Source organism: Dreissena polymorpha, chromosome 13 (assembly GCF_020536995.1).
Source record: "Dreissena polymorpha isolate Duluth1 chromosome 13, UMN_Dpol_1.0, whole genome shotgun sequence".
Taxonomy (NCBI): domain Eukaryota; kingdom Metazoa; phylum Mollusca; class Bivalvia; order Myida; family Dreissenidae; genus Dreissena; species Dreissena polymorpha.
Genome location: NC_068367.1, coordinates 32,284,168 through 32,311,166, shown reverse-complemented (window position 1 = coordinate 32,311,166; position 26,999 = coordinate 32,284,168). Strand labels below are relative to the sequence as shown.

Genomic DNA, 26,999 nt, shown 5'->3' with positions numbered 1-26,999 from the left:
TAGCACAAATGTAAACCATGATAAGATGTGTCAGGTTTCACACCTGTATTCCTACCTCAAATGTCAAGGTCACATTTGCATGTCAAAGTTCAAATTTGAAAATCGGAATGAGGGGCATCTGTGTCCTATCAACAAAACTTGTTTTAAGCGAGGCTGTTTTCTGAGGAAACCCCAGGTTTTGTCATAGCCTGCTCGTCGTCCACCGTCTCCTGGCGTCGTGCTGAAACCTTTACATTGGCTCTAAAATCAAAGTGCTTCCACCTACAACTTTGAAACTTCATATGTAGATGCACCTTGATGAGTTCTACACGCCACACCCATTTTGGGTCACAAGGTCAAAGGTCAAGGTCACTGTGACCTCTAAAAAAAAAATATAAAAAATTCTGACAAGCTTTCGCAGCCAAGCGTGGCACCCGTTATGCGTCGCTCTTGTTTATTAAACATGATAATAGGCATACCATTAGGATTTGTCAACTTATGGTTACTTTGGCAAAATGATTTTTTATGGCGGATAAATCATATTTTATGAGTGTGAATACCACTAGAATATCAATCTAGTGCTATGCTTTCTAGTGCTACACTTAATAAAGTGGAACCACACATTTTATGTTTACCATTTTACAGGAGACATATGCCTGAAGGTCATGAGATGTATGTGTGTTTAGAGGACGGTTCCCCCCAGTCACTGTTGGAGCTGGCCTTCTCATGTTGGTTTGGTCTCACCTGAGGCCCAGATGGTACATCCCTATCATGCCATAGAGTCATTTGCTATAATCTGGGAAAGATCAAGGGTCACACAAGTAGTAAGGAGCATAGCCCAGCACATAGCTCTTTTGCTCTAGACTTTTGTACGGGGTATACAGGTTCAGTGAAGTGTGTTTATGAATTCCATTCAATACATCTCCAAATTCAAGCAAAGGCCAGATGGTGCAAAGGAATCATTTTGTAGCAGGTAACTAACAAACAATAATGGTCAGACCATGCTTCATTAAACTTGTTATGAAGCTGATATTACATTCCTATCTTGCCATGAATTAGCTTTGATTGTGATGAATGCTTAACAAATAAAACTAAATTGAGCCACGTCATGCAAAAATGGGTCTTATTCCATATTCAGCCAAAACAGCTTTAGACCAGCTTATGGCATGACTTCATTGCAGATAGCAATGCTTCTGACAAGACTGCGCAGGCTGGTACTGAGCTAAGCTAGAGGCAAATGGCATAAGACCCATGTTCACATGACGCAGCTCATTTCAGTTAAAGGTTGTATGGGTGTCATGTGAAATATTTATTTCAGAGACACCCAAATTGCATTATGTATTATTTATATATACATAGTCATAAATACTCGACGTTATTCAATCCAAAGATAACATAAGGTAAATGTTTATATTTTTCATTTGGATATGTACAATATATAACTGCTGCTATTTTATGTGCCATTCAAATGTATCCATTAGTAATGAATAGATTGAATCTAGGAGGTCATTTTGTTTTAGGTTTTAATTAAAATGATCCCTTTTGGGTACACAATGTGTTGTATTAGTAATATAAGTAGATTTAGAATGGTTATTATCATGTATGAGTGTGTCACACTCTTGCTTTATTAGATGTTATGAGGTACATGTATGTCTTTGTGCATACAAATTATCACCAAATATAATAACATTTATGAGTACACATATGTAAATGTATTTCAGTGGAAAAAATCCATATTGATTGATTAAGTCCAAAATGTTAATAAGAAAATCATGGAAGCAATGTTTATTTTGTTCCCATGTTTTGCATGTCATTAGTACACAGTTGCTTTAATGTACATACTTGTTAAAGATGTGTTCATTTTGTGTTTTGAGTAAACTATATATCCAGTTAACCATTGTGCCAAATATGTATTTGTTTTACTAACATCCTGTTTGTGTGATATGATTTAATTTAAAGTATTATCACTTGTATTATTTGCAATTTCTCTGATTGAGTTGTCTGCCCCTTGTAACCTTCACTTTATGTATTGAGCCTCGCTCTGGGAAAGAGGGCTTAATGCATACGCTTTAAGTGTGATCCCAGATAAGCCTGTGCAATCTGCACAGGCTAAAAAGGGACAACACTCTCAGTTTTAATGTTTTTTTCTCATTTAAATGATATCTCTCCTAAAAAAAATTAAGTTTACACAAAGTGTTGATCCTGATTAGCCTGTGTTGACTGCACAGGCTGGTCTGTGAAAACACTACGCACATGCATTAAGCCCAGTTTTCTCACAACCAGGCTCTATTATATTTGTCCCTGCTGCTATTTGTAAATTTTAGTGTTTAAGTCCCATATGTAATTTAAGTCCCATGATTTGTCACTTTTACATTTTAACTTTATCATGATTTTTGTGCTTGTAATTTATCATTAATAAATAAAAAGTTAGGCATCCGTTTAATGTTGATTTTAATTATGATGTGACAAAAATTAAAACATGTTCACAGTTACTTTGCAAATAGATTGTAGGATTTCATCAGAATTCAAAAGATACTTAATTATATTTCTGTCTTTTAAGTACATGATTACTTAGATAAAGCTGTTTGTGATGTTTAGAAGTAATCTGCAATCTACCAGGGTTTTTAGGTTTTTGGTTAAGAAAAGAGTTTCCACAATGTGAGGATTATTTTTTAAGTATAATGCATGTTTAATATGTTTCTATAGTTGTATTTCAGCTTTTATTTACTATATTAAAGCTGCCATGTCAAAGTTTAGAAAATGACAAAATTGAAAAATATTGTTTCAAATTTTTAAAACAAAATATGTATCGAATAATGTGGCACTAATTCAGACCATCCTAAGACGAGGTATAGTGTGTCCTACACTTGTCTTTACCTCAAAGTCTGAGGGCACACTTACAGTTCAAAGGTCAAATCTGAAGTCGCTCTTACAGTTCAAAGGTCAAATTTGAGGTCACACTAACAGATCAAAAGTCAAATTTAGCCATAAACCAGCTGGTATGGACTGGAATTTTTCCACTCATGCAATATTAAAATAAACACTAATAGCCACCATAAGGAGACTGAGTGTCACATTCATGACACGTCTCATGACCTCAAAGGTCAAGGTCACACATAGAAGTCAAAAGCCAATTTTGGCCATAAAATATTTGTTTTTGACAACTGGAGTTTTGTGACAAAAGTGGAATGTGGGGGCATCTGTGTCCTAAGATCACATGTCTTGTTCACTTTATTTTAAGAATGCCAATTGTTCTGCTAAATTCACTTTTGCTTTAAAAATGACTTAATTAAGTAATTGGTTGTAAAGTCATTTTGTTTCATTTCATTTATATGCACTGTATGTTGTATATTGCCTGTTTCAGGAAGCTTTTTTTCAAACGTTTACCTCTTCATATAATTATTGTATTAAGTTAATTATCTCAATATAGTATGAACCAATGATAATGATAAATGGAAGTTTTGTATGTACATTCCTATTCCGTTGTGTTTTCAAAATGTGATATGTTGGTAACATACTCATATTATTGTATTTTTGTTTCGTAAGAGCTGCATCCACTTTTGTGGACCATCTTTGATAGATAATATTTCAAATGGCCGTGCTCTGTAAAAAATGGGGTTTAATGCATATGCGTAAAGTGTCGTCCCTGATAAGCCTGTGCAATCCACACAGGCTAATCAGGGATAACTTTTTTTATGCTTTTATGATATCTTTTGTTTAAAGAAAGTCTCTTCTAAGAACAAATCCAGGTAAGGCGGAAAGTGTCGTCCCTGATTAGCCTGTGCAAACTGCACAGGCTTATCTGGGACGACACTATATCCACATGCATTAAACCCCCATTTCACAGAGCAAATGTATTACACACATGTCTTTTTAATGTACATTTACATTGCTGTGGACCTAGCCTTGTCTTTTTCATCTGTTAAAGCTGCTTTGCTATTGTTAACATTTATGGTTTTATACTTTTTCATTGTACACATCAATTTTCAAAATCTAGTTCTAGGACTGTTCAATTGTTAAAAAAAAGAAGAAAATTTCTAAGATGGGTATTTCTAAGTACTATTTTAATAGATTTTGATAATATATTGTGATAAAAATTTGTGACATTGATCATTTGTTAAATTTTATACACTATGATGACATATTTGCCATATTTATCACTTGTTAAAACTTTATATACTTAGCTGACAAAGTTGTTATTTTAAACACTTGTTGTCCCCTACCGGTGAAACTGGAGGGGACTTATGGTTTGCGCTCTGTGTGTAAGTCTGTGAGTCTGTCACACTTTTCTGGATCCTGCGATAAATTTAAAAGTCCTTTATATTCTATCTTGAAACTTGAAACATGGACAGATGGCAATATGGAGATTATGCATGTTATTTCATTGTGTTCCTACATCAAGAATTATGGTTGCTATGGCAACAAATAGACTACAATTATTGCTGAAAATGATGGAGTTTCACCGGTAGGGGACCATATTGCTTGACAATAGTCTTGTTAAAACTTAATAAACATGTTCTATGCTTACACATTTGCTATATTAATCACTTGTAAACTTAATATCCTTAGCTAACAAATTTGCCATCTTAATTACGTGTTGGAACTATGTATTCATAGCCGATTGATTTGCAATGCTAATCACTAGTTAAAACTTCATACCATTGGTTCACTAATTTCCCCTCACCAGGTAATCATTTGTAAAAACGTCTTATAATTACGTTACTAGTTTTTAGCTCCACTGGCCAGAGGCCAACGGGGCTTATGTCATGGTCCTGTGTCCGTCGTGTGTGCATGCATCAGTGCATGCGTGCGTTAACTTTTTCTTTAAACATCTTCTTCTCCTAATTCTGATAAAACTTCTCACACATGTTCCTGGGGTGAACCTCTTTCAAATTTGATCAAAATAATGCCCCTGGGGTCAAATTTGACCCCGCCCCGGGGGTCAATAAATTGAACATATGCTTATATAGCCTATTTTGTGCAAACTTTAACAACTTCTTGTCCATAACCATTGGGCCTAGTGCTACCACATTTGGTATGTAGTGACATTTAATAGATCTCTACTTTGTTAGTTCAAATTATGCCCCTGGGGTTAAATTTGACCCTTCCCCGGGGGTCACAAAAATGAACATATGCTTATATAAAGCCTATTTTGTGCAAACTTTAATAAAAATCTGCTTGTCCATAACCGTAGGGCCTAGGACTACCAAATTCGGTATGTAGTGACATCTAATAGTTCTCTACTAGTTTGTTCAAATTATGCCCCCTGGGGTCAAATTTGACCCTGCCCCGGGGGTCGCAAAAATGAACATACGCTTAAATAAGGCCTATTTTGTGCAAACTTTAAAAATCTCTTGTCCATAACCGTGTGGCATAGTGCTACCAAATTTTGTATGTAGTGACATCTTATAGTCCTCTACCAAGTTTGTTAAAATTAAGCCCCTGGGATTACATTTGACCGTTCCCCAGGGGTCACAAAATTGAACATATGCTTATATTGGGCCTATTTTGTGCAAACTTTAAAAATCTTATTGTCCATAACCATTGGGCCTATTTCTACCAAATTTGGTATGTATTAAAATCTTAAAGTTCTCTACCAAGTTTCTTTAAATTATGCCCCTGGGGTCAAATTTGACCCTGCCCGGGGGTCACAAAAATGAACATATGCTTAAATAAGGCCTATTTTGTGCAAACTCTTAAAATCTTCTTTGTTCATAATTATAGAGCCTAGGGCTACTAAATTTGGTATGTAGTTACATCTAATAGTCCTCTACCAAACTGAAACATATGCTTATATAGAGCCTCTTTTGTGCAAACTTTAAAAATCTTCCTGTCCATAACCATTGGGCCTAGGGCTACCAAATTTGGTATGTAGTGACATCTTATAGTTCTCTACCAAGTTTGTTCAAATTATGCCCCTGGGGCCAAATTTATCCCTTGAAGGCTCCCATTAAAAAGTTGTTCAAGAAAATTTGATTCTTCAAAAAACATGGCCACAGGAAGTCGTTGAACTTTGGATGTTTATGCCCTTTGCTATTTACCTATTCATTATAAGATGAATAAACTATTTTCTTCTCAAACTAAAAGTTTATCAAAATACACATGGAATAACTTTTTAATGTGAAATAGAAAGAACAACAATATCTTTTGGAGAGATAAATTTACCTACGTTATAAGCAAAGGACCAGTGCGACAATTCCCAGGCTTTAAAAAAAGTCTGTTTAGTTAACACCGTAGTAACGTTTTCCATATATAAAAATGCTCACCCTTCCCACTTTAAGCGCCCAGTGAGACGAGGGATAGAAAGAGAAAGTCACATGCTTGAGTACATTTCAACCCATGCGCATTGCACGCTTTTTTCGCATAAAAAACAGTGGAGCAATACATGGCCCTCTTGTTTCATCCTAATCAATAGTTAAAACTTCGTTTTTTATTTGGCTGAATAAGTTGCCATCGTACTAAATACTAAAAACTTGGTACATTTGTATACACATTTGTATACTTAAGTTTTAAGATTTATTTCTTTATATTAGCTTTTTTCTGAGATAACTGGGCTTTATTCATGTGCTTAAAGTGTCGTCCCAGATAAGCCTTTGCAGGGATGACTCTGTCCGCTTTTATGGAATTATTCATTTAAAGGCAGTCTCTATTTACCAAAAACGCACATGCATTAGGTCCAGTTTTCCAAGAGAGAGGCTCATATTTATCACTTATCCTACTGGGCCTGTAAGTCGCACATTTTATGTAGTCTTGTGTGTCTTGTTGATATAGCTCTTCATGTGCACTGATTGACTCTTTTTATTCACCCCAGGATCTGCAGATGCCAGGGGTGCATACATTTATAGGCCCGTGTCGTGCATTCGTTTAAATTGTTTGTCAGTACAAGGTTAACCCAAATTGGAAAGTTTAATATACATTTGTAATATCAATTACTCAAAGATTTCATTCGTGCCTTCTGATGTATTTGAACAATCTCAATACATGTATGTCCACATCACGTAATTTCATTTTAAGCTTGGCGTCGACTTTCTTTAGGACTAAGACTAGCTCAGAAGGTCAACATTTTGGTTAATCCAAATTAACTTTGTGCTTGTCATGAATGCTACCTTGAAAGCTTTGATTTTCAACCTGGGCATTTACCGTCTTTAGGACTAAGATTAACTCAGAAGGTAAACATTTTGGTTGTGCTTGTCATGAATGCTACTTACTTGATACCTGTATTTAAGGCTTAGCACCCTAACATCACCAGACCTCATGTTGACCATTAAATTTACCTACTTTTGTATTCGAGCATGTTCAAATGGACCAATGAATGCATCAATACTAACCAGGCTTGCATCTGATAAATCTGCGTTAGTTGAACGCAACAGCTTGTTTCTGTGCTGTTTTCAATTGTACCTGGTTATGTCCCCTATAGTCCAATAGCTTGACGTAGTATTCCTGAACACTTGTTTCCATGAATCCATTGCATTTACAATTTATTTATTTATTATTCTAACATATGTTGTTATTTATATATATATTTATAATAAAGTATTAAAACTGTAATGTTTTCAATTCAATACAGAGATAAACCGTACCTTTTGCATATCGTTTTTACACATGTTTTTCATTGGGCATATTATAGTAGTAAATAGGTTTCTGGTTGGTCAGTTTCATGCACGTGTTTATGCGATGTACACCGACGTGTTCCCTGCAGCAAGCTCGTCAGGAGCAGATATGTTTCTTGGAGTTAACACAAATAATTCAGTCTGATTTGATATGCACACGGCGATCATCTTTTGGTATTCGTTTTTTATATCACCATCTATGGTTATATTCTAACAATCTTCCCTGACAGCTTATTTCAGTCTATACAAAAATCGACTGAACTTCACAATACGTTACACCTGTAAGCCAGAGATCTTCTAAGAATGAAACCGAATTAAAGTTAAAAAAAATCGTAGACAAACAATTACATTCCAAAATGATTTTCTCTGGTAGTTGGACGATGCGTCTTAAACTGCCTCTGCAAGCTATCCGTGTTCATATCCGGGGCATAGGACAGGCGTGTTTCATTGTTGGGCACGTGGAAGTCATTGAGCATTGTCATGGAGTGTCCGTCAATGGACTCGTCAGAACCTCCGAACATCCACTTCCATGGAGTTGTCTCGTGAACGACACTTAGGTCTACAAAGATGTCAACCTGGTTGTCTTCCAAGGGATTAATCGAGAGTTTACGAAGCCACTCCGGACCACCTTTGTGGTCATCTACTTTTCGTAAGTCCTCTGTACTATCGGAGAAAGTACCGGGAACCATTAATGTGCTACCTACAGCAGTTAAAGTGGGTTCTTTACCATTCTGAACATCTTTATGGTTTTCCTCTTTTTCTTTCTTGTCATCTGTTTGCTTTCCGGAATCGTCTTTCTTATCCTTGCACTGATTAGCATCGCTGCCTTCGTCCTTATCTATCTTATTTGCAGCGTCATCCTCAACCTTCTCTTCCGTTTTCTCAACTGCGTTTGGATCAAACTGTTCTACAACCATATCGTTTATCGGCCATCCTTGCTTGAATTCTGAAATAATTTCATCGAGCTGGCCTTTGAAACTTAGCGTCCTCAAATCGAGTTTCTCCCCTTTTGTGGATAGAACGTTTTTCAACAACATCGGTACGAAGCCACCAGCAAGCGTTGCTAGCGTCTGATTGGTGGACGACATCTGGTGTGCACTTCCAAACGCCATAACGACAATCATTACAAAGAACAAAAACACTACAATAATGAAAAATTTTCCGGTGGCTTTAAGAAGGTTAATGTACACCGGACCAGGTGCGCCGTGAACTCTGACCTCACATAGTTTTTTGAAAAGGTTCAACGGAATTCTGGGTGTGTCGAAGGAATCTAAAAATAGCATAAGGTGACCTATCCGCCATTGTGATTCTTTCTTCTCTTGATTTAGGGTTGTTGGAATCTCGTCCACCGCTTCCACCGGCTTAACCTGCAAGTAACAGTATGGATTTGTATTTAACTTAAATGAATTATGAGGTTATGATAATTCTGCGCCGATTGTGAAATTCGGGCGTCGTCTGACCTGGTAAAAACGCCAATGCTTATCCTCTTTGTATATCGAACTGTTAATCATTCGTTTAAACAACAGACCGAACAGTTGTTCATGCTTTCTTTAAAAAAACAAACAATTGTGTGCGTGACTTGTTTGGTATATGCTAACTATAAAGCTTTAGAAAAAGCAGTCAACACAAACATCCATGGTTAAATATTTCCGGTACCAGTCTTACTTTAGGACTATCAATTAAGCCTCGGTCCGTCCATATGTCCTTCATACTGTATGTCAGTTCAAATCCCGATTCTTCGATAAGTCAAACAATTTTCGAGCTAGATTGTTATGCTGAAAGAGGGCTATATGGTCCATATGCACGTTATTAAGTAGTTCCATCAGACACGAACTGAAGGTGCTAAAGTTTCGGAAGTATTGGCAAATGAAAACATCCATCCGGAGAAAACGTTATCTTATCTGGTTACAGAATTAACTGAACACTTAACATCTGGATCCCGTGATAACTCTAAAAGTACGTTATAAGGTTGATGCAACTTCGTATGCGGATAGAACGCCATATAAGAAAGATGCACGTTATTTCAGTTTTGTCCATCTTTCCGTCTGTCTGTCCGTCCAAAAAATTCTGGATCCTACCATAACTCAACAAATATTTAGCAAGGTTTATCAAACTCAGTAATGGATGGAGGGCCATATTGGAACTATTGTTATTGCAGTTGTTTTGACTCTTTACCGTCAATTTAGCTAAATTCACTTAAATAATTATAACGTTTTGCGATCGTTTTGCTACAATCAATCATAGTCGCTAAATGAACAGTTATTTAACTAATAGAAGGCCCACCAAGAAACCTATCATTATTCCGTTGTAGAACGTTTCTCTAGCTCGCTCAATGTAATCATGTGGGAAATGTGTCCGACGATGTGAGATCGTATCCGAAGTACACTATACACGTGGTGGTCCCGTACTAGGTACTTGACGATTAATGGGTAATAGTTGTAATCCAATTGATAAATCTATTTAATCCTTTACCCAAACATACATTGATCAAGCAATGACAACGACCTAGTAAACATTTGTACTTGTTCTCTGTATTTCTACCAAATCAAAAACTAGTTCATTGACATCATGTTCGTGGCGTCGTACTCTATATAGCTCGGGTGTACACTACTTTAAAACGGTACTAATCAAACACAAATATAACTAGAGTTTGTAATAATATCATGTGTCGTAATAATTATGCACCAATGCCTTAGATGAAAAAGCGGCATACCTTTTGTAATGTTTAACTTACGTTAACGTATCAAGGTAGTATAGAAAGCATTCGGAATGTGTATACGGACAGAGAGGTAAACGGAAAGATAGACGGGCAGACAGATGAACTGACGTCCATGGTGAATTCAGTATTCCCTCTTTTTTTGTAACGGCGGTATAATTATCTACGATAAGATAGTATGTAACTTGTAGATAGTACTCTGATTTATAAACCAGCGTTCTGGAAAAACTGACTTACCGTTAATGCATGTGCGTTAATTGTCGTCCTATATTAGCCTGTGCACTTCGCACAGGCTATCATGGCCGACACTTTCCGCGTCAACTGGATTTTTGCTATTGAGACTTCATTTAAACGTTATATGCCATAACAGCTGAAAGTGTTTTCCCTGATTAGCTTGTGCATATTTCACGGACTAATCTGGGCCGACACTACGCATATGCATTTAAACGTTATCCCAGAGCTGGACTCAACTGCAATATATTCCTACCTGAAACGCGGCGTTTTCCTGCATGCTTGATGGAAGACTCGCCACTTTCTTAAGATCCTCCACCTTTTCCATCACCGCTTCAAAAATGTTCTGGTTGAACATCAGGTAGTTTTCGTACACGTTATCGTAGCAGTTATGCATGTACACAATCACTAGCAACGCCATGCTGACGTAACGTAACGTCGATCCGGCGTTCACTATAATCCCCATCATTGTGAACACCAGCATCTCGACGATCACGCCAATCGATTCGACAAACAGTAGCACTGACGCGAACAACACCACGAGGCAAAACAAACCGACAAGCATCTGGATAAGCAGACGACGAAAAGCCGCCAGACGACCGAATCCCGTCACGCACGGGCTCTGCTTTTCTTCGTCGTAAAATTTCGTCCTATTGATGTGAACCGTTTTGTCAATAGATGTTAGCTTTTGATGCATTTTATAAGCAGTTTGTTTCGCTTTGCCTAAGGGTTTGTCTGATTCGAACATGCTGACGTCACTGCCGAGCTTGCTGCGAACGTGGTATATAAGTCGGTAAGCTAGATACACCGTTGGAACATTGTAGATGACAAATACTGAAGCCCAGACAGGGGCCGTCACCGCACTGACGACCGGACAGGAAATAAGGGCCAGAAGCCCTAGTTTGCGGAACGGCCATAGTAGAAACCCGAGCACAACTTGCAGCACGTTCGTGCGAGACACATTCTGCATGTCGTGAAACGCGGAGCGTACGATTGATTTTAGCTTATCACGTGACCTCTCTTCTACAAAGCCGATCACCAACCCAGCAACTATGAACACTGAGTAGGAGAGTATGAACAGCCAGTGTGTCGGGGTAAAATACTGCACAAAGTTCATACGAAACGGGTTGAACTCTGTTTTGAGTCCCAGGCCTTCCACAATATTATTTCTGAATAGTATTTCATCTTCTTCAAATCTATAAAATATGAAAGCTCTAAGATAAAATGGAGCTGGGACCAACGCCAAACAAAGGATTTTAATTACAGTAAGAACTAAGTTTTCCCAGGTACACTTGTGTTTCACCAATGGCTCCAAAGAAGCATAGACACTTTTGTTGCAGCAACTTTTGAATGGCTCCAAACCACGTATTTTACACCGTATAAGATTGTCATAGAATGTGCGGAGCAAACCCGTCGGGGGCTCATTAGCAGGAATTATTCGTTTTCCCTTCACTTTGATCCGTAGTTCGTTTATTTTAACATCAATGATTCGGTCCATTGGCAAGGTCATCACGCATTCTCTAAATCGCCGCCATTCTGAGATCTCCTCCGTAGTGAACCTATGTTTGTACCGGACAGACGTAGTCAGGCTTTCGCTGACGAACATTTTAAACGTGAGGTCTTTTGTCAGTTTCACCACGTATTCAGCTGCAACGTAGGACGCGGTGTACATGGTGGCTGGTATCAAAAGCGGGCAAAACATGAAGATCATCAGTTTGACCAGACCGATGCAAATATACAATACTGTGATCCATAGGTTGTGCTCTTGCTCTGAACACGTGACCTCACCGCCGTCCACGTTTCGCGCGCAACATCGATTCGCAAAAACGGCTTTTCCGTTCACATCTCGTATGATCTCGTTGCAGACATAAATGACCTCCGGTTGAATAATCTCCTCTAATTCCTCGTCGCCCTCTTGTGGCTTTTTCTTACTTTTACGTTTCCTGAAATTGTCAAAGACTTTTTCGCGAATCATGTCAACGCGTTCCTCAGCCGTTAGACGCTTGAAGCATCCTTCAGGAACGTCTTTAAGTTTTAGAGGGACGCGCTGTACACCGATTGTAAGGATTGACAGCGAAAGAATGTCGTAATTAAATGAAAGAGTTAGAAGCGTCTTGCCGTGTTCCGATGACGTACGATACCACTTCCATGGCTTAAACGTTCTGGAAATATCTGAGCGCATTGGGTCCTCAGACTGGTTATAAATCTCCAGCTCGAAGATATACATCACCGAATCCCGGAAAAACTGTGTCTGCTCTCGAGCTGCTGGCCTAATTCGACACGAAGTTGGCTGTGTATGGTTACCTTCCTGCTCTGCGTTTTGTTGGGGAGCAATATATGGCTGTTGACTGGGGTCTGCCGTTGATGCATATTCATTGGTCTGGCATGCAACGAAGGTGATGATGTTGCAAATCAAAATAGCTGCCAAATACGAATCCATAGTCATCGACTTTAACCGTTATTCTGAAATACAAATCACCAAAATAAATCTCACAATTGTATTAATAACGATCATATTTACACGAAGAGAGACAGACATACAACTAAGATAAATAGAGATAAAAGAGAACACACGATTACGGTCTGCTTCTCTGTACACCACTTGTGTACTCACTCTGATTCAACAATTCAATACATTAAATAAATATGATATTGAAGACGGATACAGGCTCAAGTGTGCATGTACCTGTCAGAGTCAACAAAATGTGAGTAAAATGTAACAAACATCTGATTTATAAATTGTAGATGCTGGAGTAAATGGTATATGATAATTGCAAAATGTAATGAAACTGGAACGTGCATTTTAAGTGAGTTAAGATATACGCTGTAACTATTGTATTTCGAAAAAAAGATAATGATTCCTTCAATGATTTAGGGTTCATAGATACACATTTGAAATCATATTCAGTGACCTGAATCAGCGCAACCCCAATTATTCTAAAGCCATAATCCTGTTCGAAGTGGCAAGGTGATGAAAGTCACTGTTCCGCATGAAAACGGCTATTAACGCCGCGTTCACCCATTCCCACTTTATGAAAATAGTGATCATGTTTTATAAGGTGTGAAAAATATTAAATCGATTAAAAATGATCATTCACAATAACCGTAAGGTAATTTGCAATATCCCAAGATGACGTTAGTTTCGAATTAATTTCATTTAACTTACAGAAACCATGCCTTTGTAGCAATTTTACACGCATACAGCATTACCAAAGAGAAATACCAACACTTAAAGACATTGTATAACTACGGGTACAGTTTTAATTTCGCTCTATTTATAGTATGCTTCCTTTGACAAAAACCCGTGGGCGACAAACAGCTGCCATTGCATACTGAAAGGTCTCCCATTGTCGAATCAAATCGAGAGCATAACAAACATGACAGTATTATGAAAAGAGCGATATTTGAACAGTACCTGTAGCTATAAATTATGGTTGTTCCAATTTTTTTTATAAAGGTTCACTAGTTTGTGACACCAGTTGTCGCCTCGCTCTTTACACACGTTCCTCTTATTTAAGTGCTAACACTTCTGTAGTTCGAGATATGACATGCTATGAACTTCGTTCTGGGAAAAATGGACTTAATGCATGTGCGTTTAGTGTCGTTATTAGCCTGTGCAGTCCGCTAATGCTAATCAGGAACGTATATGCCTTTATAGACTATTGACAGTAATAATCCAATGTGCATGCATATAATTTAAAAACCACATATTAGCGATTTTCACGGCAATTATGTCAACATTAATTTAACTGTGAGCCCATTTTGTAAGCCAAATTAATTTCAAAATTTAAAAATCAATTAGTAGCAATCTGAATAATTTTTAAAAGCAACCAAATCTACCGAAACTCATGCCAATGTGCAATACATACATTTATTCAAAGGCACGAACAGTTTTGTTTGCTATTCAAAAACTGGAATCAAATGAATTAAGATCATAAAACCATGCAAATGTGTAGTTTGATTTACAAGGGCAGCAAGTGCGTCTTGATAAAGGAATCACACTGAAAGAGCTTTACATACTTTTGATAATACAAACTCCTGAACACCTGTCACAGCAGCAATATTGCATTTATTAGGATATAAGGATATATATAAGTACCAAAGGTGCTGCCTCCATCAAACTCAAATTATTCACCAGAAACAATTTTTCTATTTAAGTAACAATGACCTTGATCTTGGCCAGACTGTACCCGAATGCAGTCAAGGCTTGCGACGAAGCTACCTATAAACACAACGTCATTCACATACTTCTTTCCAAAGCAAAGTTATATAGTAATAGTATAGTAATATTTAATAACAGTGACATTGACCTTTTCCATACACGCTCCAAATACCATGCCAAATAAGTTCCCCAAACACACTTGCTATTTTCTTAGTTTCATCACGATTCGTCAATGCAAACTCAGTTATTTTCAGGAAACTACATGTTTACTGTTTGTTTATTTTTAGTAATAGTGACCTTAAATTTGATCCGAGTGGCTCGAAAAGTAAAGCTCAGCTAAGCTTTCAAGGAAGCTACAAATTGCGTACAATATCTCCATCCTAACTCAGTGCTTTGATCAGAAACTGTGTTGCTAATTTTTAGGTACAGTGGCCTTTAAATTTACTCGAAATTTATAGAAAATAATTTCAAGCTATGCGTCGATGCAAGCTTGGTAAATCCAATATGTCATTACTATTGGTCAGTACAAACTAAAGTTATTGATCGGAAAACCACCTGTTTGACGACGCACACACGACCGCCATACCCCCACAGGAGGGAAGCTCATAGCATTTTTTTATTATTTTTTTATATGCTATTATACCCCAACATAAAAACGCGGATATTTAAGTTCGTGAAAATCTGGTATAACAAGATGTTAAATGATATTTATGTCCGTATAGTATTATTAAGAAAGTTCAATACGTGCTAAAATCGAGCTTTAACCTGATTTTAAGTATAAATAGACACATTTCAAATTACAGTTCACTTTTGCATTTCAGTGGCATTCGAATACACGCAGCTGTCGTGTAGCATTGGTGCATTTGTTTTTTCATAATTGTGAGGTGAAGTACAAAACTTGTTTTTAAAAACGGTACATTCCAATAGAAACGTCATATCATTTAAATATGACAGTATACCAAATGCTAGTAGGTATAAATCTTCAGGTGAGGTGCATCTATTGTATCTCGTCTCGATTCTTAACATACTATCTATCCTTTTCTATACATGTGTGTATACAATAATTGATCAGACGATTGCTTTTTTGTTTACTCTGCTTACCTGATTTCCATCAGTTTTCATTTTTTTTCTTCTGGAATGATATAACAAATTCTACTCCATTAATCCGTTCTATATTTTAATTGGTGAATATTTGAATGCTTTCTTAATTGTCCTTTCACAAACCAGCCTGGCTTTGGGAAAACGAGGTTGAATAGCATTGCTAAAAATGTCGTCCCAGATTAACCCATTTATGCCTAGCGTCTAGAAAAAAGGCCTTGGCAAACAGCGTAAACCCAGATGAGACGCCGCATAATGCGGCGTCTCATCGGGGTCTGCACTGTTTGCTTAAAGGAATTTCTAAAAGAAATATTCTAAATATAGAAATAAATATACTAGACATCCCTAATTTTGGAAATACATTTATTCAATTTAGAAGGATGGGAGAGTCCACAGGGCATAAATGGGTTAACCTGTGCAATCAGCACACGCTTCTCAGGAACGACATTTTCCGCCTCAACGGGATTTTCGCTAAGGAGTGACTCTCTTACGAACAATACCAAATCAGCGGTTTGCCTGTGTGGGCTGCACAGGCTTATCAGGGACGACACTTTACGGCTCAAATACAGAAGCAATTTCTTGAGGAAAATTAAACATTTAAACTTTTTTTTCTTTTTTTTAAAGCATCTTTTTTTATTATTTCTCAGGAAAGTAATATTCGCTTAATATTGTGAAGATAACCATAGTGTAAGTAGCGTTAAGTAGTGCTTAATACCTTTTTCTAGATCGGTTGAGCGCACACGATTTGTTTTCATATCACACAACAACCTACGATTGCTATTGATTCCGGTATGAATAATATTAAAATCACATTTTAATACAGAGTACTTCATGTTAGATTCGACCCAATCGTGTTTGTATTATTATCTTCACCGGAATGAGATTTTGTTTTTATACCAGTATAGCATTATGAACGTTTAATGTTTAGCTGTTAATTTGTTTGTGAATCTGTTGCATTAAAATGTAAGTGATGGATGGCTTGTTTCAAAATGGAAGCTAATCTTTTAAATCCTAATGATGTGCTTTTTAAATTGCATGTTCTTCTCCTCTCATAATGTTAATTTGAAATCTCTCATTTACCTATTACCATATGCGTTACTTTAATAACTTTTTTTTCAAAAGGTAATGTAAAACCATGTAGAATATATGCAATCATATTTGCAATAATTTAGAATTATGTAATGTCTCTTCACGTATATCTTAAATAACCCAAAAACTTTACAGAATTGCCAAATACTGAAATTTTCGTAATACATCTTATTTGTGTTTACTGCGTATCCTTATTAGAAATCTGTGTCAAATGAAACACAATGAAAAACATAATTTAATAATAATGAACTTGACAGTAACTCACCAAAATTACAATCCCAACATAATCCACACATCCATTCGCACCAAGGTTATCAATTTATAAATCTATTTATCACCACAGTCAGTGAAGCCATGGGGACAACATGGTTTACATTCCCTACTCAAAGGGGTGGCAACGATTCACGCCTCGCTGTCAACTCTTCGCCCTCAAGATAACACTAGGATCTAAAGCTGTGAGCTTTTGTCACGTCAGTTACCACATAGATCGGTCGCCTGGTTTAAACATCACATTAATTCCAAGACCTTAAATAGTCATTAATTTAAATTGAGAATTAATATAAATTTTATAATTATTAAAAAAAAAAATCCGGGTGCATGTGATAAATAGTTTAGATTGGGTTTAAACACGCGAAATTAAGGTATTAAACAGCATGTTTTTGTAAATCTTGAAATTATACATGGTAGTATAGTATTAATATCTTTTACAAAACAACAACGACAACGTGCAAATAAACCGAAAGACTGAATTATAATTAAATGGGTGTTCTGCGAAAACATGGCTTAAGACATGTGCGTAAGATGTCTTTGAAAATAAGCCTGTGCAGGAAGATGTTTCCGCTGTTATTGTTTTTGTTCCATGAAGTCTCTTCAAAACGAAAATCCCGTTTGGGCGGAAAGTGTCATCCTGATGCGGACTGCATAGGCTTATCTGTGACAACACTGTCCGCAACTCGTTTACCAGAGCGAGGCTTGTATGTTTCTTCGTATACACACTAAAATGACGCTAGGATAAGTTTGTTCTAATAAAGCTTTTGCTATACCATTATGGAATTACTTTCTTGTTCTTACTGCGAGTGCACGCTTATAAATTTAATTAATACATTGGAAAACAGTTATTCATAACAAAGTTGTTCAGATAGTAAACAAGTAAAATGTCTAAAACCAACTCGAATGAATTCGTGAAATGTATACATCAGCACAAAACTGACATAATATATGGCTGAATTATATTATATTCATATATTAAACGTAATGATATGATGTTAAATAGTAAGACATATTAAAAGAGAACCATCATTGGAAAGCGGCACACACGAGGAATATCTTTTATTATATACCTGTTTACTGCTTTTTACAAAATACAGGTTGTATCAATCGTTGAAATAAAAAATCCCGTATTAAGCTACTCGCTGTTTCCAATTCCGTATTACCATACTAGCCGGACTACTTCGACCGATTTAATGACGTCACATTACGCGCACCGAAAATATAAATATTTTATATTACGAAATATATTACGTAGTACATCGTGTAACGTCATTTCTGAGACGAAACACAATGGTTTTTATCTAAACTCTCTGGAATTTAAGGACATGCCGGACGTGGTGATTTTCTGCCTATTTTGGGAAAAGGAGTCTGACCAAATTGGGAATTTTTTATCGACACAATTGGCCATTTTGGGAATTTTTGCTTCGATGAAACGGCTCATTTTGGAAAAAATTGTGAATTTATCATGCTTAAATAATTCAGTGGTTTAACAAATAAATTTGTTTTTATTTGTTATTTTGTCTTCTTTATAGAAACAGATGCAATATTGGGCATGTTTATCATTTATTAAAGTACTGCAGTTTTGTTTTTCAGTTACAGTTACACTCTGAGATAAGAACTGAACAGTCAAAACCTTATAGCAGATATTTTTGACCAAAACAAACACTGTTTAGTCACACAAGTTATAAGACACTTCATTCATTCAAAAAAAAAAAAATAAATTGGGATTTTTTTTTTAAATTTCGGTTTGGGATCGGGTCCGTTTGCTTTGGGAGTGCCTCCGTTTTCAATCGGGATATCGCGAGGTTGCGCATCCCTTTGTTTGTATAGGTCCCTGATTAAAGGGGCCTTTTCACAGATTTTGGCATTTTTTAACTTAATCATTAAATGCTTTATATTGATAAATGTAAACATTGGATCGTAAAAGCTCCAGTAAAAAATCAAGAATAAAATTTAAAAAAGGAAAAGAACATTGCCCGGAGCAGGTTTCGAACCAGTAACCCCTGGAGTCCTGCCAGAGTCCTGAAGTAAAAACGCTGTAGCCTACTGAGCTATTCCGCCGAGTATACATACTTCGCGTATTTTATACCTTATATAAGCAATCTTCGTAGTTATACAAAATTTAACGACAAAAACAGAACGCTCCAAATTATTCAATCGTTTCGCGTTGCAACGCTTTTTAATTATTAGGTTTTATAATCGTCAAAAGATGCATATAATGGCTATATTAAAGCATGGTAAATGTTCAGTATTACTGTTTCCTCACAAATATCATAACTAACACGAACATTTGCGAATCTGAAACAACTTTTTTCAATTTTGTCAATTTACCAAAGCGTGAAAAGATCCCTTTAAGGTAAACGTTTTGGAAACCTGTGTTTTCCCGGTTCGAATGTTTACACGTTAATTTACATAAACTGTATTCATACGCGTCTTAAAAAAACTATGGCGTACCCAACTTTTAGTCATTGTCTTGTCAGTTTTGTTAAAGTAAAAAATACAAGTGTTAACCGTTTTCGTTAGTTGTTGTATATAATAAAAGGAATATTACGCTAGTCAATTGTTCCAAGAGTTTGTATCACTCTCGTGGCTTGTGCTATTTCGCATCACACTCTAGGCTCCGCCTCTCGTGTGATACATCATCACACAAGCCACTCGAGTGATATAAACTCTTGGAACAATTGACTAGCGTAATATTCCGTATTTATTTTTATATTAGTTTTATGTAATCAATATTTAATATAACGGTATGTTGTAATCATCCAAATAGCACAATTAGACTGTTGTTGCTGCATCATATAAAGACATATCCCGTGTCTATTGCCATATTTCCCGACGTAAAAATATCTGATCAAGTGTTAACATGATATAAACACTATCGCATAAAATTTTATTGTAAATTTCATATGAGCAATCCTCTCTTTGATATTCCAACAGCGATCAACATAAAAAATAAGGATGGTTTTTAATTTAACTTTACTATCCGCTGTGCTGGCAGTTTTAAAAGGATATTAAAAAGTTACACAAAATAAACCAGTGTCATCAACGATCGCATGATGATATTAAAACATCGTGACTGCTTTGTGAATGAATACGCACGAGTCATTGAGCGGATATGAACTCAACAACATTAGATTGTCGAACTAGTTGCACCATTTATCTAAGAATTGTGGCCTGCTTTACAATATGAGCCGAGTTTTGTGCTAATTAATGGGTTTGATGAATAAAAGGAAAATCGGAAAGTGTCGTCCTAGATAAGCATGTGCAGTCCGCACAGGCTTATCAGGGACGACGCTTTCCAATTACATGTAGATATTGTTTCGTTTAAAGGATGTATGCTCTTACCGAAAATCCAGTATATCAGGAAATGGTCGTTATGGATAATCATGTTCGGACTGTTCATGCTAACGTGGACGACACTTTACGCACATGCATTAAGCACACTTTTCACATAACGAGGCGCATATCTGCTAGGCTGCAAGTATTTTATCAGGAAACACAATTTAACAAACACCATTCTTGAGACAAACAAAGTTAGGAGGAGACCCTCTGTTGAAACGTTATCGTACTTTCACTGAATACAATTGTCAGTTATTAGACCATTCATTTAAAATAAACATTCGTTCAGAAGAACTTGTAAGATGAAGCCATAAATAATCACTTCTGGTCAAGAATATGTTATCTTTTGAGAATAAATTAAACAAATACTTCTGGAAAATCATGCCCTAAATATGATTTAAATTAATTCTTTAATATTTAAAAACACACCATAACACTAAAACATAAGCCTTCAAATCAACTAAACTAGTGAAATGTCCATGTGAGGGTGAACGATATTAAAACTTTTCATTAGAAATATTCCTATACATTGTGTATATATGTATACCGTAATTACTCTATGTTTTCGGACACTTAAAAATAATTAAAAAAGTTCGTGTCCGAAAACTTAGATACGAAAAATATTCACAAAATACAGGTGTCCGAAAACTTAGAGTCGAAAATTGAAGTGTCCGAAAATAGCGTCAATTGTATCAACCACTACCGGTAATAGCACGCACTTGTAAAATACCATGCCGTAAAATATAATTTACAGTTATATATGTCTGCACTGCATTTCAAATAATTTCAAACGCTTAATTTATTTGACAGATAGTAACTACAAGGTTGTACTTTGACCAACAAGTTCAAAGATGGGCATGTGATGTACCGATACTCGCTAGTACGAACCTGTAATTAACGCAATAAAAAAGCCAACTATGAATTCTTTGTTTTTTTATTTTCGATATTTCTTGTCTAACACCTTCCATTGTTCGTATAACTTGCAATATGGTGCACTAAACTTTGAATTGTTAAGTATTTGTCACAGTTATTTTACTGAGAATGGGTAGTACCATTGCGGTATATAGTTGAACTGCATATTGGCCCTACCCCTGGTAATTGACATGACTCCTTATCAGTGATCGCTCCGCCCACTTAATCACGCGGCTCAGCCGGAAGAAAACCTAGACAAGCTAACACCAAAAATGGCTTCTTTGCCTATAGACTGCATATAGATTTACGCGATATTCCGGATGATTTTATGGACTTGTTTAACACCATATTACACTTGTAAAGGGGTTGATGCCATTTAGTTATTCTGCAAATGCAAAAAATATACGATTAAAGAGAACATCAGCTATTTATAACGGGTAAATCGGTACATTAAACACACTCTCAAACGCTTGCGCGCTTACCGAAATCGAACCCGTTATTACGTGTAATGGTGGTATTTGCAATAAATTAACACTTCACCGGTATTTACCCGTGTTATTAACAAAATTATAACCGAAACATTCCCCCTACCCGAAATACACGAAATAGCGCTTTATAACTGGGAATTCGGTGAAGTTTTACGCGCTTTCTGACGCCGGGTGGGTACCTCAATCCCACATGTTATTGCGTATAAAAGTGATATTAATCATATTAAAGATTGCTTATGGGACATTTATCAATCACTATAATTTAAAGCGAAAAAACAACACAGTAAGTTTTGACATTGTCTGATATAGAATCAGCGTTGTACGAAATGGAATACGGTCAGGCTATTATAAATTAATAAGGCTACCAATATCAGACGCTCGCGCAGGTACCGACTTCCCCGAAGTTACCGCATTTATTGGTTAACTAATATTAGTAATAATAACTCTTTTACAATAGCATTTATCGATACGTCTTTATTAAAATAATAACAAAATGGGTTTCACTTGTTTCTGACACACACAGAAACGCGATTTTTAACGGGGATTTCGTAAAGTTACACGAATTGGGTACCAAAATTCTCAATTATTTTACATGCACACGTGACATAATACATACTTAATAATGCTTAGTTATTGCTTATATGACATTTCAAGTTTGTGAAATAAATTAAAGTTCTATAGAGGGGATCTCGTTAATTCTTGAAGCGTCCACTCGCGCTTGTCAAGACCGCATTGCCGCGTTGGAAATGGTATAAATTTAATTCATCTTACTTATCTTTCTGTATACCAAATGTCAGAGTTGCATTAACCCTTTTTACACCGTTTTTGCCATATTTCATTTCCGTTTTTTGATCCGAACAAAATAAACGAAACTCGTTTAAAAATGAGATCTAGGCATTCGAGCTCCTAGTGTGGATTAAAAACGTTTATTGGTGACACCACATGACTGCAAATATGTAGATACCGTTAATAAGATAATATATCACATGTCTACTTCAAATAACATGTATGACAGTCAATTAAGTGCATTACTATCAGTTGTTCGTGGGGACGACCGCATGCCTTTATCAATCTTTTACACTTCTCAAGATCTTTTTTCGGCTTTGGAAACGAAATAAATTCAATGTCAACCAACTAATCTGTCAGGATATCGGTTGTCCGAGTTACATTATCCCCATTGACACCGTTTAACCATTTTTAATCGTTTTTTAAAGAGGAAAACAAAAGAAACTCGTTGGAATAAAAGTGAACCTAAACATGTAGCTTGTCTAGAAAATGGCGGACAGGTCGTTTCTAACGAGTGCGCCCGATTAATCGATCGCTGATTGGTGGATCAATTCTAGTGGGCCGAGCGATCATAGATAAGGCGTCATGTCAATTGTCATAACGCTTATGCTATCGGGCGAAACCATTGTTTAATACCGGTTTACAAGGTTATTTACCCTATAACGCAAATGTAATGGTCCGTTGCCTTCCGGCATGCACATGCAATGTTTTATGATGTTAATCCGGATGTAAAACCCAGTTATCGAAGTGTCATTAGATATCGGAAACAGAACCGACATTTGGTAAAATTGCGCTGTAAAATATACTGTCCGAAAACTAAGAGACATTAATTATGGACGAAAACTCTTGTGTCCGAAAATTAAGAGTCACGAAAAATAATTATTTTTGCTAAAAACAGGGGTGTCCGAAAACTTTGAGTGTCCGAAAACATAGAGTAATTACGGTAGTTTTGATACCTGGCAAAAGTGAAATTGTAGATTTACACAACCTACCATGAAATTAATTTATTTAAAATCACAGCATGAATGGCAAAGCATAAGATTGTTTAGCTTTAAGATCTGGAACACTTGGTTAATATAATAAACTTTAATCAAATTTAAATAACATGACTTTGTCTGAATTCTCATGTAGCGATGTACACGCGTAATCAGTGTCTATTGAAATAATACTTATTCAACATTCAAACACATTTTCCTCTGTTAAAAGGACCTGCTGACATTGTAATTGCGAAGCGCTAATCCTCTTTAGATGCGCTTACTTAACTTAGATTTGAACGTATCATGGATGCGGCCGACATTTTTTTATACCACATTTATATAGCGCCCTTTTCATACTCGAGGTGTGCGTTCAAAGGCGCTTTACAGTTTTTCCCTGATCACTGGGTCATAAGTCGTCCGTTAACATCTTGGCGCAGTATGCAGCCACGGCACATTGGCTTATTTCCCTCGCAGGTACCCATTTATACACCTGGGTGGAGAGGAGCAGTTGTGGGATAAATTTCTTGCTCAAGGAAATTCCAGCGGTCAGGGCGGCATTCAAACCCGGGACCTCTCGATCCCTAAGCCAGCGTCTTACCATTAAACCACTGCTCCCATACATTGGCATTATATTTTATTATGCAAGTTCTATCGAATCATGCCCGTTATCAAAGTACTGAATGGCCAACATGCGAAATTCGATCACAGAACAACAATTAAAACAAACAAATCCGGTATCCAGACACAACTGCATCAACTGTTTTACACTGCGCTTCATGGCCATGTAAACACGTACAGCTTACCAGCTACGTACGTGATCACATTAAATCGTCAATTCATTTTGACATAGCGATGATTGATTAGTGTTTTAATTATATTCAAAGAACTTAATTGACTTTTTGTCATACTTTAAGGCCTATAAATGGAAAGTTTCAATAAGATGAATCTTTCACCGCAACCTATCTTGCATTCTCAAGACCATTTGACAACTGCTTTCTAAAAAATGTGCATGGTTCATACATCTTTAACTATACCTCGATATCTTTTAATTTATACAATTTACATTTTATCCGTACATTTCATTCAAAACGGTCATTAATATGATGTGTTTGAAATTATCATTTGAAGGTAGCATTTATCGACCATATTTTTTACTATTTTATTCCATGTACACCTCACTCAAGCACACATTATTTAACAAACAAATGTATTTATGATTGAACTCTGTCAATTATACGCAGTCTTACTAATACAGTGAACCTCGGACAGATAAAATGGCTTACAGCCATATACCCTTTACTAACCGGAATTATCCGCTGTGCATGCCTAGAATTGGTCAAAATCATTATTGGACAAACAAGAGCACCGCTAACGGGTGCCACGCTCGGCTGCGAAAGCTTGTCAGAATTTTTTTTAAAGGTCACAGTGACCTTGACCTTTGACCTAGTGACCCGAAAATGGGTGTGGCGTGTAGAACTCATCAAGGTGCATCTACATATGAAGTTTCAAAGTTGTAGGTGGAAGCACTTTGATTTTAGAGCCAATGTTAAGGTTTTAGCACGACGCCGGCGGACTACACGACATGGCAACGACACGACACGACGAGCTGGCTATGACAATAGCTCGGGTTTTCTCCGAAAACAGCCTCGCTAAAAATGAAACGGAGCTAAGATCGATCATTAATCTCTTTTTAAGTATAACAAGACATAGCATTTCAAATAACAATTACCGGTAAATGGAACATCTTTGTGGCATGCGTTATTCTGATCTTCCTGTAGCATTGGTGCATTGGGTTTCCATAGTTTCGAGGTAAATAACATAGCGTGTTTGTTAAACCTGTTCCTTAACAAAACAGTACATTCCAATATAAACGTCTCCTAATGTAAATGTATACAAGATGCTGGTAGGTATTCATCTGCGGGTGAGGTGCAAAAGTTGAATTTCTTAACATGTCATTCCAACTTATTTTGATATACAATCATTAATCATAAGAGAGCGTTTTTGTTTACTCATTTCCATAATGCCGCATTTTATTCTTCAGGCATGATATATACTCTTTTTTACTGCTCCATTAATCTGTTGTATATATTATTTGGTGAATGTTGGAATCCTTTCTTAATTGTCCTTTTACAAATCAGCCTCGAATTGGGAAAACGGGGTTGAATGGCATGCTAACAATGTCGTCCCAGATTAACCTGTGCAATCAGTATAGGCTTATCAGTAACGACACTTTCCGCCTTTACGGCATTTGCGCTAAGGAGTGACTTTCTCTCACGAAAAATACCAAAATCAGTTTTCTCCCTGATTAGCCTGTGTAGGCTGCACAGGCTAATCAGGTACGACACTTGCGCATGCATAAAACACCGTTTTCCAAGAGCGCGGCTAAAATACAGATGCGCGTTCTTGAGGAAAATTAAACCTTTAAACGTTTTGTTCTATTTTTTAATCATCTTTTTTAAGAGAAAATATATTTCATCACATTTTTACATGGTTGTTATTTCTCAGGAATGTAATATTGGTTTAATATTGTGAAGATAGCCGTAGTTTAAGTAGCGTTTAGTATTGCTTAATACCTTTTTTTCTAGATCGGTTGAGTGCACACGACTTGTTTTCATATCACACAACAACCTACGATTTCTATTGACTCCGGTATGAATAATAATAAAATCACATTTTAATACAGAGTACATAGTACTTCATGTTAGATTCGACCCAATCGTGTTTGTATTATTATCTTCACCGGAATGAGATTTGTTTAATACCAGCATAGCATTATGAATGGCGAATGTTTTGCTGTTTATTTGCTTGTGAATCTGTTGTATTAAAATGTCAGTGATGGATGGATTGTTTCAAAGTGGAAGCTTATCTTTCAAGTCATAATGAAGTGCATTTTTAATTGCCTTTTCTTCCCATCTCATAATATTAATTTAAATTCTCGCATTTTCCATCCACCATAAGCGTTACTTTGATAATTCTTTTTTTCTCTCCCAAAGATATTGTACAAATATGTAGACTATATGCCACAATGTTTGCAATAAGTTTGTATTATGTTATCTCTCTTTACGTATATCTTTTAAACGCTATCTTAACAGATTTGCTAAATACTGCAATTTTTGAAATAAATCTTATTAATGTTTGTTGCGTATCCTTATTAGAAATATGTGTAAAACGAACCATTAAGAAAAAAAAATCATTTTATAATCATAAACTTCATAGTAACTCACCACAATAAATATTCCAACATAATCTACACATCCATTCGCTCCAATTTTATCAATTCATAAATCCGGGGTCCCATTTATTACCACATTCAGTCAAGCCACGGGGACACCTTGGTTTACA

The 26,999-nt window shown here is 36.4% G+C and overlaps 2 protein-coding genes across 3 annotated transcripts in view; one reads left to right on the top strand and one right to left on the bottom strand.

Annotated features, from left to right (window-relative positions):
• Positions 1 to 7,527, top strand: part of LOC127854559 (protein inturned-like) — a 44,391-nt gene extending 36,864 nt beyond the window's left edge. The window contains exon 18 of the mRNA XM_052389622.1: positions 625 to 7,527. Within this exon, the coding sequence (XP_052245582.1) occupies positions 625 to 727 (103 nt within the window). The 3' untranslated portion in view covers positions 728 to 7,527. The remainder of the gene's footprint in view (positions 1 to 624) is intronic.
• Positions 7,115 to 26,999, bottom strand: LOC127855418 (uncharacterized). Of its 2 annotated transcripts, none has more exons than XM_052390961.1 (3): positions 26,882 to 26,999; positions 10,793 to 12,999; positions 7,115 to 8,956 (listed from the first exon to the last, which is right to left on the bottom strand). In XM_052390961.1, exons 2-3 carry the CDS (start codon positions 12,980 to 12,982, stop codon positions 7,934 to 7,936), a joined length of 3,213 nt encoding a protein of 1,070 aa, XP_052246921.1. In that variant the 5' UTR covers positions 12,983 to 12,999; positions 26,882 to 26,999; the 3' UTR covers positions 7,115 to 7,933. The 2 variants fall into 2 exon arrangements, with proteins under 2 accessions (XP_052246921.1, XP_052246920.1); XM_052390960.1 differs by lacking the exon at positions 26,882 to 26,999 and adding an exon at positions 17,151 to 17,271.